Raw genomic sequence first — 12,342 nt, 5'->3', positions numbered from 1 at the left:
TCAATCCAGTAACGACAAAGCACCTTTTCCCCTCTGAATGAGAGAATACGTTAAGTTGATCTTACATCTTCTGAGCAAGTAATGGTAATGCTCAGCTTGAAATATGGCACAAATCATCTAGAAAATCCAGGAGTAGAAGGGGGGGTTGGTGGGAAGGGGGATAACAACAACAACAACAAAAAGTAAGGAATGAAAAATACTTAATCCTGAATCTGTCTTTCATACATTTCAGTGTCTTGGTATTCCTTTCCAGTAACTACATTATGAAATTAAGGCCACAGTAACAGCCTTAAATTTGATTTGTTTTCCTTGCCATTGTCATTCTGTTATAAATGTAAAGATATCTTAATTATTTTTTTTCTTAAAACAGGAACTGATTATTTTTTTCTAGTTTTAAGCCTGTAAAATGTGGTTGATTCTTATCTAAACAAAGCTGCTGGAAAGAAACATAGGTCATTCATTCAGCTGCGCCCTATATGCAGTGACATGTAGCTTCCTTTGTCCTTTATTTCTAATGTAAGCAGTGCTGTCACCAGACTGTCCTTGTTCTCATCCTGTCATATGACAACTTGGATGAAATGGAGTTGACTGATATTAGATGTAGCATGATGGAAGCTGTTTGTATACAAATGAAAATCCTCTGAACTTACTGAAGTGCCTTAAGTCTCCCTCTACAGAATGTGGCTGCTTCCTCTTTGTCATACTGGTCTTAGCTCTGTGATCCTCTAGACCTCCTCTTTATTACTAAGTTCTTAAATAAGAATGACATAAACCCCTTCATTTATACACAACCTCCTTCCTGATATGGCTATCTGGCTTGATCTCTGTTTCTAACCTTGCAGTATCCTACTAGGGTAATGCAACAATTTTGGACCAAGTACAGATGCCCTGAAAAGGTTAATGTAATTTTTAAAACATTTAAAAATGATGGAAATGCTAACAGAAGATGATTTCAAGATTTATGTTTGGGATATAATTTTCTGTTTTCATCTGCCCCTATTAAAACCATTACAGTATGGCAGGCACAGTGACACATCGTGATGTACACTTCTTTAGTACTCTCATTACCTTGTTCATTTGCTACATGAAATTCATAGAACAATAAAAATATCCTTGGTATGGAAGGTACCTATATGAATCCAGGCCGGCTAATAGCGAGAATTGCAATGGGTGATCATTGGGCCTTTGCCTATATGGTTATCTGGGACTCTTGATTCATCTTGTGACTCCTTGCTCTGTTGGCTTTATGGAAGTTACATATCACTGAAGCCATATGTTATGTTTCCAGGCAGAGCTGTAAACCATTTCGTTTTTACTGCCGCTGAGAGCAGATCAATCTATAGTGCAGCACTACTGATAGAAAATTTTTAAGGGTAATGGAAGAAAATAAAAGAGAGAACTTGGAAGATGGACTGGCACAGGATCTCAGCCAGAGAATTAAATTCCTTCCTACTTATCAATTGTTAATTTTTCAGAGAGCAAAAAGATGGTTTTTACCCTACTGTTGCAGCTGGGAAAAATGTGACAAATTATGAAATTGAAGTTCGGCTAAAAAAAATATGGTGGTGGGGGAAAAAAAAGAGTTTAGGATGTAGTCAGCAGTCTGATACTAATGGATAGAGTGTTTGTTGCCAGAATTTGGAAGTTCAGTATAACCTTAGGGATCTAATCCATAACTCTTATTTAGATAATTAGTTCTTTTACTTCAGCATTGCCAAACCCTAGCATTCAAAATCACATGAGCTCCAAAATATTGCAAGTGGCTAAGAAATAAGGGGACTTGAAATGTACCTTTTTTTTTTTTAATAGGGAAAAGAAATTTTTGGCTTTGAGTCCGAACATTTTCAAAACTTACTTTATAGCCAGAAGGCCTACAAGCATCTATTATATTTTTGAGAGGAAAATGATCATTTTAAATAACAACCTGAATCCAGAAGGTGGGACCCTAAAATTCAACAATGCTAATCTTGCATGGCTTGCAAAAACACCTGTGGGTTTACAACGTGAGAGACTTCTCATGTGAGTAAGAATTGGCAAGTCCATCCAGGAAGGTTTTCAGTTTCATCATTTTGCATTCAAGAGTAGCTACTCCAGTGCCCTATGGATATAGACTTTATAATGTTTTTTTCTTTGACAGCGTATAAAGGTCTGGCACATGTCCATGTGCATGCCTAAATTGAATGGTACTTTTCCATGCCAGCATGGCCTCAACAAAAGTTGAGCTATGTTAGTTAGTTAACCGAAGAAAAGCTGGGCAAGAAGGGGGGGGAGTGCTGGACAAGTACAGCAGCCTCATACAAAATTGCATTCCTTTCGCTTTGCTTTGACTTTTAAGTATTTCATTAAGGGCCGCTACCAGTTGCCTCTAAATTATTCCACTTTAGATAGACTCAGAGCATGTTTTTTCCCCTCCACTGGAGCAAATACTTTATTCAGCTAAACCTTGTAGGTTTTGTCAACCTTTACAACGTTTATTTTTAAACAAATTAGGATCAGAGTTGGGTAACACAGTCCTGCCCTTTCCTCTGTCCCTAAAATACAGAGCCCTAGCTCTAACACTCAGCTAGAACTCTGACATTGGCAGTGGTAGGAAAGCTGAAATTAGGGTTAAAAAGGTCTGACGTATTCCTGCCTGTCTTGAATGCCCCCCTTTGCATGTATTATTTTTTTCTGTGGGATTGATATTAAGGACACAGTAATTGCATTGACCCAGGGCGCGTGTTTCAGGGAACCTGAAGCTGGATGCCAAGACCCTTTTGTGCAAAGGCGCCTATTCTGAAAATTACAGAAAATTTGATTGTGATCTACCTTCCTTTTTTATTTTTGGCTGGTCTGACTGTCTCTGACCATCCCTGCTTTCCAGGGACAGGCTCTAATTTGATTCCAGTAGCTTTCAGTCCCTAATTACCACTGTTCAGCCACCAGCTGTTAGAGGCTTGGATTTATTCCTTGCTGGGGCTCGCTGCTGGCACGGAGCATGGAGAGGGGAGGCAGCCACTGCCCCGTGCCTGGTCAGGGCGAGCAGTGCTGCTCCCTGGGCTGGGGCAAGGCTTAGAGCAAGAAAAAGCCCGCAGGTTGGGTCAGGGCTGCTCTACACCCACCCACCTCGGTCTCGTTGCTGCCCCCCTTGCTGTCCTACCCTTACCACCACCTCCCCGTTTCGCTAACCAGTAATTTACCAGGGCCCTCTTGCAGTGAAGGTGGGACAGGTCTGAAGGCAGGTGAACGACTTGAAAAATACATAAATAAAGCGGCTGGAGTTTGAGCCGTAAGCTCTGGAAGGGAGGAGGCTGTGCCCGCAGCCCGTCCTTCCGCGCCGCTGCTGCCACAAGTGCCCCAAGTGCCCGAGCCGCCGCCCGCCCTCCCCTTCCTCGCGGCGCCACGTGAGGGGTCCCCCTCCTCTCCCCTCCCCTCCCCTCCCCTCCATTCCCGGGCCCGGCCGGGTGACATTTTCCCTCTTTTGTCTCCGGACCGCGGCAGGACGGAGCCCCCGGCGGGGGCGGGCAAGCTCCGGGGGCCGCCGCCGCCCTCCTCGCCCGCCCGGCGGCAGCGGGCACGGAGCGAGGCCGCCCCGCTCCCCTCAGGCGCCGCCGAGCTCTGCCCGCTCCCCACGGGCGTGGCCGGGCCCCGGCTGCCGGGTCCCGCCCTGGGGAGCGCCGTGTGAGGGGCCGCGGCCCCGCCGGGAGGGCCGGGGGGCTCCGCTCTGCTCGTCTCCTCGTCTTCTACCCCGGCTCGGCTCCGTGCCCGGAGGCTGCCGCTCGGCTCGCAGGGAGGAGGCTCCGGAGCGGGAGGCTGGGGCCGCGGGGGGCCGGCGGGAGGCGCGCAGTGCCGGGCTGGGCGGCCGGCCCCTCGCCTCCATGCCGGCGGAGCTCCAACAGGTGAGCGGGGAGGGCTCCTGGGCTGGGAGCTGGGACCAGGAGGGGACCAGGAGGGGACCTGCGCCGCCTTTTGTGCCGGGGCGTTCCGCAGAGATCCCGCTTTTGTCTCCGGTGGGCGAGCTGATGAAACGCGAAGAAGGCAGCTATTGTGTGCTGTGACCTTCTCGTCCTGCTCAGTGCATCTGGAGAGCTCTCTGACAGGGCATAGCTACAGACGGTGCTTTTTTTAAAAACGGCTTTGCAGTTGTGCTTCTGCTAAGTGTTTGCCTTTCCCATACAGCATGCCGGTGCTTTCTCTCTGATTTTCTTGTTGAACATAGGAGGGAAATAACTTCAGTTTCTGACTCGAAATGTTACCTTAAACAGAAAGCTCTTCTTGCTGTCACCTCATTAACTATAACAGACTTAGAGCTCTGTGGGAAGAGATTTCAAATATTATTCCTTACCTTGGGGTGTCATTGGGCATTGCAGAGCGAAGCTGTTGCAGGCTAGATGTAAATAAGCAGAGATCAGGGAGGCTCCTGGGGTGTAGCGGGGCTCACCTGGGGAACCCCTGCACCCACCCGTGAGCCTGGGGAGCCCTGGGAGTGCAGGGGACAGCAGGGGACAGCTGCTCCTCAAACTTGGCTGAGGTGCTGTAGCTTTCCTTAAGTGTTCTTTTTCTTCTCCACCTTTTTAATTTAAAACTGTGTGTTTTGGGAGAAGAAAGTAAAACGCAGTGATAGTACATCCATGGATCCGTGTAAGTTCAGCACGCTGGGATCGCCGGAGGTGCTTGTTTGCTTTAACTGTGGTGTGTGCAACTTGGCCACCTCGGTAACAGGAGGCTGAGCCATTTCTCAGTGCAAGGAGGATATTGGTTTCTGTGGAGGGGAAAGTCGCCCTTTCAGCTGGGCCCCTGTGTGGTCGTTCCTTTGTCTGTAGCTGGTCCCTGTAGCCGCTGCCCTGCTGCTGGAGGTTACCAAGCACTGGGGTGGTTTGGGTGCCTGTCTGTGTGTTGTGCCACCTGTGGGCTTCTTAGGGAGGAGGGGATTTATCGGTGTGTGGGGGCCTGGTCATACTGCCTGGCCTGAAGTTACTGTACCTGTCAAATTGCATGCAAAGGCTTGTTGATTTTGCATACATAAATAATTAGCAGATTTCTTGGATTTTTTTTTCCCTCAATAAAAGAAGAAGAAATGAGGCACAGAGCAGAATGCTAACTGTGTTTAAAAAAAAAAAAAAAAGCGTAATGCATTTGGCATGTGCAGTAGAGCTGTGTTCTTGTCTCCTGGCTTTTGGGTTTGGATAGGAGGAAAAGCTTGAGTGAGTGGAAGATTACCGTTAATCACTTTTAGGTCATGCGTTTCAGTTAATTTGTAAATTCTTCTTCCATATCAAAACAAAACAAGAAAAAATCTCATGGTTTTAATTTTCCTGCTGCCTGTCATAGCAGAAGATCAAACAGATGTGTTATTTTGTCTTTTCTGATGGTTCTGGATTTGTTCTGAGGTTTTTCTGCAGTATAACTTATCAGGTTGAAGCTGCAGTAGCATATTAGAGAAGGCTTTGCGTAATGAAAGGCAGTAGTTTTAAACTGTGTTGTCAGAGAAATTTATTGTGCAGTTACAGAGCCTTTAGAAAGTAATCTTTTAGCTTTAATGATCACAATTAAGTAAAACTAAGCCAAATGGATAAATGACTGAGGTGAATGACAAATCTACACAGCCAGTATAGACAAAAACTGAGGGAGATACTGGAAGGGACTTCTGCCACATTAACAGAAGACCCAATGCCTTCAGAGACTCCTTGCATTAAAATCTGAGAAAAGACAGTTATTGAAGCATATTTAAAAAGAACCAGTAACTTCTAACTATCCTTTCGACTTCTCCTGAGAATAGTTACACTTCCTAAAGTTCTGGGCCACAAGAGCAGCTATCTCAGAAGACCGGTAGAAGAAATACGTGCTGAAAAAATACTGTTGTGGCCAAGAGAGTAGAGGTTGGTGTCTCCTCCTTGGTGTTATCCCATGGCTCTTTCCTCTTCTACTGATGAGCTGACCAAGGATCTGTCCTTAACATCTGCAGTGTGAATTCTTCAGCGGCCTGAATGTAACTACAGAGTTCATGAAACTTTGAAGGATCTCGAAGTCTGGGACTGCTCAAGGTATTTTGGTCCACTGTATGACATACAGCTTTGATCTGGAACTTTAACTACTGGCTTGCCTCAGGGCCCTGAAGTTGTGAAGAGAGGAGTCTCATAGTGATTTTTGCCAAAAACTATTCAGTTCGATTGTGATTTCTGCTTCAGAAAATATGCTTTGTGAGCATTACTAATTCATGCACCGTGCTGCCCCTTCTCAGCACCTTGTCCCTGAAGCATTGTGCTAGAGGATGATACTGATGTGAGCAAGTACGAGATCTTAGATCTGGCAGGACGAAAAATTGGATAATGCATTAGTGACATACCTGACAGAGCCTGTACCAGTGATGGAAAATCTTCTGGAAGAAATGTTCTCAGAGGTGCAGCATGTGAAGGCATCATCACTTTCCAAACAGCTGGGCAAATCGTACTGGAAAAAACAAGTGAGAAGGGAGCTTACTTAGCATGGATGCTGTGTGGATTCACACGTGGACTCGCATAGAACGGGCTGCCCAGGGTGAGGGTAGGCCTGAAACAGCTCTGCTGTGCTCTGGTACCTGGGAGTGAAGGGATGCAGCAGGCTGACGCTGACTCCTCCCTGCTCCCCGAAGTAAAGCCTGTGCCAGCAGTTGTGCAGCAGAGCTGGGCAGAGGGACGTGTTGCAGTTGTGCAGCAGAGCTGGGCAGAGGGACGTGTTGCCGTGACTCAGTTGCAGAGGCACTCGATGTGCTGGAGTAACTGAGTGCAGGCACGCGCTGCTTTCTGCCAGCCCTGAGGCAGAGGCAGGCGTTCCCTGCCAGAGGGGGTGTGCTGCAACTCCTCAGGCTTGCTGGCAGGATGGCTGTGGGCTCGGGTGCATGGATGTGCCTTTGCCTCGTAACGCAGGCGTTGCCCAGCCAGGTCCTTTTCCATGACTGCAGCACAGCGTGGGCTGGGAGCACCGAGGTGCTCTCGTTCTGAGCATGCTGTGGCATGAGCTCTTTCCTTATAAAAGTGCTGTTGTGTGCTCTTGGAGCTGTTGGGACACAAAGGTTCGTAATGTCCAATTTGTGTATCTGTCTGTGTGAGTGCAGCTTCATAACAGCAACAGGTGTCTCGAGCAAGCATTCCAGCGATCGTGTTTCCTAAGCCACCTGTCCCAAAGGCCATGAGGTGAGCTGGTGCATGGGCAGCATTGGGAGAGCTGCATTTTTTGCTTAAGTAGCCCTGTGGTTGCTAAAAATACAAGTTTTAGTTTTTTTTTTTTTAAAGGCACATACACTGAATGCCTTTCATAACTTAGAAATGTCTGTTATTGAAGATGAAATGGGAAAGAAAATGCACAGAGTTAAATGAAACTGATGGGCCGGGCATTTCTGACAAGGCTGTTCTCAAACACAATCTGAGGGGTTTGGTTCTGCCACCCGGGGTTTTAATACTGGCTTCAGTGGGAGTGGGGTCAGGGCCACTGGATGAATACGGCTGTGTCATGTATAAAGTGTGTCTGTAGCTGGATGTTAAATGTGGTATTTCTCTGAATAGGGATCCTGGTGTGTTCTCCATGTCTGTCCGCTGCTGCAGCTGTTCCTCTGTTATTCTAAGGTAGTTTCTTCTGTGATACAAAACTGTGCAACTATATGCAGGGAAACTTCTTCCAAACTCCTGTTTTGTATGAAGTAAGCCATAAAGATGTAGTGTGTGTATCATAACATACTTCTCTTACTGTGTCCTCCTCCTGCAGACCTTCTGAGTAGCCTGTGCTAATTCAGGGCAGCGCTCTGCCCTCCTCCTACCTCCCGGGATACTGCTCTGAGAGGCAGAAGTAAAATTGTTAAGATAATTTGGATTTTACTAAGGAAACTAAAATTTCACAATCTCTGCCAGTTGTTCTTCTCCTTGCCTGAAACATTTGTGGGTATGGCTGGGGGGACGGGAGTTTTACCTTCACTGGGTAACGAAGGCCCTGGCCTTTGCTGCTGCTGGCTTCCCAAGCTACACAGCAGGTTGCCCTCAGTCCTGCAAGCACAGATGTTTTCAGGGCTGTTCTGTGGGTCAGACCAGTGAACTGGTCCAGCTTTAAATCCGAAATGAGCCATACACGCTTTAGGAAAAGAATTGTCTTTAATGCCGGGGGGTGGCAGAGTATTAAGTAGATTGGGAGGGAGAAAGAAAAGGGCAAAAGCATGCACATTGGGTCTCATGTAACTACTCCTTCTGATTAAATATTATCTTGATGTTGTTCACGTGACTTGGCCTGGGAGTTCTGCATATGTTTGGTTTGGTCAGATTTTCCCAAGGACAGAGGGGAGCATTAAAAACAGCTTGTTCTTCATGGTCTTGAAAATTGCTGTTGTTCCAGAGGCGTCCTCTGCGTGACTGATGTTGCCCAGCAAAGCTCAGCAGTGTGCAGTGGTGACTTGGAGGAAAGTGGCAGAAGTTAGGGTTGCATGTGAGGGTTGATAGTGGATGGTTTAAGTAATTTTTATGGGAGCTTGCTTCTTTTTAACTCTTCTTTCCAAGATATTTTTATTAACAGGAGTCTTCCTCATTATTTTATATTAGGCTTCAGTATTTGTCATAGCAATGCACAGACTTGTTTATGCTACAGAATGTAAGAGAAGGAAATTAGCATTGGAGTAGCTTTAGCAGTAATAAGGTTAGGATAGTAAGAAGTGATGTTTAGTTTATGTTCAAAGGTTTTATTTCTAGTGAAGAATGGAACATAGGATTTTGCTTGTAGGTCTCCCTGGTTTTTGTTTCCCCTTTTAAGAATGAGGGGAAATGATGGTTCTACCCTGTGTCCCAACCGGAATAAATAGCAAGAGAAAGGGTTCAAGAGTGAATGGAGTCCCTGAGTTAAATCTTGAGATTAGAGAGGGTATTACAAATGACTGATTAAAGGAAAACTGAGACTCAAATTTCGATAGTTTTAAATTTCACAGCGTCCTTTGTGCCTCATGTATTTCATTAGGTTGCTACCCAGCTTTGTTTTTCTTTCGTTCACTTGTCTGCATGCCTAAACAGTGAACCAATGTAACAGTACCCGAGAGAGGCTTGGTGAGCACACAGAGCCTAAAGTTTTGCTTTCTCTGGGGAATCGTAATTTTTTATATCTACAAATGTGCAAGCAAGATCTCGTCTGCCTTACTAAGGGGTGGTGTTTCCATGGACTCGGTGCTCCCTGTATACTGCAGTAATGTGAAAATTCATTACTTCCAGTGGTGTTCTCTGCCTCTTTGATGAGTCAAGCCCACACCTGCTTACAGCAGGAAATTGAAATGCCTGAGTTTTCCCTTTTGGCTAATCCCACGCATCTATCCTTCACATCACAACTCTTCTCTTTGGCATTCAAAAAATAAAGTGAAAACTGTTCTAAGTAAATGTGGAGAATGTTTGAGCTTGGGAATTTCTGCCTCTGCAAGCTAAATCTCCTGGCACAGCTCTGAACTCTTATTTTTAGTAAAACTTTCACAGCCAAACTATTGTAATGTTCAGAGAAAGATGTTCCTGAAGCCTGAAATGAAACCAGAACGTGAGGGCTTAATTTTGTATTGTAGATAACGTCTTTGCTTGGGGAGTTGTGGCTGCAGCAATATATATTTAAGTAGCATTAATCTGGATGTATGCAGTGTAACAGTGATCAGAATCATCCTGAACATGCAGAAGACTTTTCAACTTACAAACTTGCCATTCATTAAGGAGCTGATAGGATATGCAGCACAATTTGTTTGTGGATGGTAGAGCCCTGAGATGTAAACAGTTCCATGGTTGATCAGGATTATTCTGCTGTTTGAATTGTAAACTCTTTCAAATTATTTGAGCAAGTTTTGCATCTGAAGCTATTTGCATTTCTCTTTGAAATGATTCTCAGGGGAATTCAGTGTTCAGGGAATAAAAGCCCTTTTGGCTTCCAGGCACAGCAGCATGTGGACCTTAGCTGGTTTGTTTTGTGATGCATTTAACCAAGAAATAAACCAGTGTTTGTACCAGAACATTATGCAGAAACTTGAGCTTTCCAAGCTCGAATGAGATGGAGTTAAAGTCCAAGTAGACGTGGCGAAAGGTTGGATAAGAAAACCCACATATAAGACTAAAATCAATATATAAGACTGCACAGTACTGCATTACAGTAATGCAAAACAAACGGTTGTGAATGGACAAAATGACTTATTTGTAAAACAGATTATGCAGGTGGCTGTATTTTTCTGTGAACACCTCCCTGAATCCTTGTTAATCACCAGCACAACAGACCCTAGTTTTTTAAATGAAAATGGTGGCCAGAAGTCCCCCTTTCGTGTGCCCACTGTTTTCTGTTGGCATAAATTCTGTAGGGCAAGTGCTCTGGTTCCTCATAAAGCCCTGCTGGTGCTCTCCCAAGTATGTGGTTAGTTAATTTGTGTTAATGTGTTGTCCTTCCTAAACCTTTATCTTAATAGAAGCAGTGTTGACCAGGATAATCCTCCTATTGTTGGTGTACTTTAAATTAGGAGAAATGTGTTGTCATTTAAATTGAATCCAGCAGATGTTTTATGTTACTAACATCAATTACACTAGTTATCAGCTCATCTGGAAGAGCTTGGCAATATGCTTTGGGATGCCAGCGTTGCCCTGTTGGGCTCTTTTGGTGATGTCTTTGCCATTTCAAGTCTCTGATGGATCCTAGATAAGGTTTTCACTCTCTTAAGAGTACAGCTCTTTATAGATCATTTTTATGATGCTCTAATGAGGCAGCGGTTGTAAATACTCTTTTCCTGGGTTGTAAAAGATTTCAACCTAAATGCTAGATGTTGTGAAAGAGTGACTTCGTAATAGCGGTGTTTTTATTTATAAAGTACATGTTGATGCTGCTTAAGACTGTAAAATCTAACTCTCACTGCTTTCACAGCATCTGTCCATCAGATGTCCCCTGGAACTGTTGGATTGTTGGCAGACCTTCTCTTTTTTAAGAGCAACTAATAATATTAACAGTTGCCCTTAATGAAAAGCAAATGGTTATTTCTGTGCTTGTAACTTCAAAAGCTGTATCGTTTTGTTACTTGCCTGAAGTGCTGCTTGGCTTGTGCATTCTCATGCCTTAGTTGTTTTCTGTTGTCTTGGTAATCTTTTGCAGCACCTGATTTAAAAACAAATAATTTACTGTCTAGTTGCTTTTCCTTTTATTGCTACTAGATAAGTACAGGCTTATCATCAGTATTTGAGGAGAAATTGCATTCATATTTTATGAGCATTCCTGTGATTCTTGAATGCTCCTGAGAGAGGTGATTGGACTTCAGGGGTGAGGTGTTTCCCTCCGTTGGGCGTTCTTCTTTGGGTGAGGAAAGGGAGCAGCTGGAAGTCCCTCGTGAAGCTGCAGTTGACTGTCCTGTTCCCAAGCAGCACAACGTGGCAGCCCTCCCACCTCCCTGGGGCACGGTGATGGCAGTACTTCAAACATTCCCCAAGCTTAACAATTCGAGATGTACATAATGTCTTTTTTACATGATTAGGTCTTCAAAACCAGTGCCATTTGTAGCGTGCTGTTACAGGTGAAGCAGTGCCCGCCCTGAGAAGCAGCGTGGCTGTTTGGAAATAGGAGGGGAAGCAAAGTTGTGCTCTGGAGGAAGGGAGGCAGCAAGCTTGGGCTGTGGGATCGGTTCCAAGGAAGACTGGGTGGTTGGGTGAGGTTAAGTACATGGAGGGCTGTGGATGAAATTTTAGTGAATCTGTTAGGTGGAAACCTTGTCCTTGCTTTCTCACACTGGCAGGCAGGTTGCTAGGTATCAAACAAAATATATGGAGTCTTTCTGAAGTCTGATAGTTAGGGCATTAATTCACTTCTGCAGGGTGATTGTGTCCTAGTAATAACACAGTGTCAGAACCTAGTGCTGCAGCTCCCATCTTCTTTTCTTTTCTTTTTTTTTTTTTTTATTCCTCCTTTGGTCGTGGTTTTAATAAGCTCATTGTACTTTCTGGAGCTTCATTCTGCCCTTTGCCCAAAAGGAATGGGCTAAGAAATGTTTACAAGATTTCTGAAAAACTGTGTTGCTCACATTAGCATATGTAAATGGCAGTGAAATTATGTAAATGTATGCATGATGAGGAACATTTCATATTTGTCCTTAGCAATTTCATCTTATCTGGGTCATTCTTTCTCTTCCGATCATGACATGGTGTTGTACTACCTGAGGTTAGAATGTGTCTTAGTTGCGGCGACACATTTATCTTGTTTTTTATGATGTGATCTTATCACATCCCATCTCTCTTCTTTTTCCTATTCAGCATTTCAGCCATCAGTGACAGTCATGCCACCAGCTAGTGGCACAGTAATACCAGGGCTCTGCAGTAGTGCATACCTTTGGCGATTTTTAAGGGTAATGTTTTGCTT

At 44.7% G+C, this 12,342-nt stretch overlaps 1 protein-coding gene across 21 annotated transcripts in view; it reads left to right on the top strand.

Moving 5' to 3' along the window:
• ARVCF (ARVCF delta catenin family member) overlaps positions 1–12,342 on the top strand; it is a 270,629-nt gene that overhangs the window by 117,959 nt on the left and 140,328 nt on the right. Inside the window, exon 1 of one of the 21 annotated variants that reach the window (XM_068701190.1) lies at positions 3,441–3,878. The exons of 19 other annotated variants lie outside the window; for them this stretch is intronic. In XM_068701190.1, coding sequence (XP_068557291.1) covers positions 3,858–3,878 — 21 coding nt within the window. In that variant the 5' untranslated portion in view covers positions 3,441–3,857. Of the gene's footprint in view, positions 1–3,440; positions 3,879–12,342 lie in introns of those variants that run through there. One more of the 21 variants, XM_068701193.1, reaches the window with a different exon arrangement.

Source organism: Anas acuta, chromosome 17 (assembly GCF_963932015.1).
Source record: "Anas acuta chromosome 17, bAnaAcu1.1, whole genome shotgun sequence".
In the NCBI taxonomy this organism is placed as follows: domain Eukaryota; kingdom Metazoa; phylum Chordata; class Aves; order Anseriformes; family Anatidae; genus Anas; species Anas acuta.
Note: the sequence above shows the minus strand (reverse complement) of the source record. Positions and strands in the feature narration are given on the sequence as shown.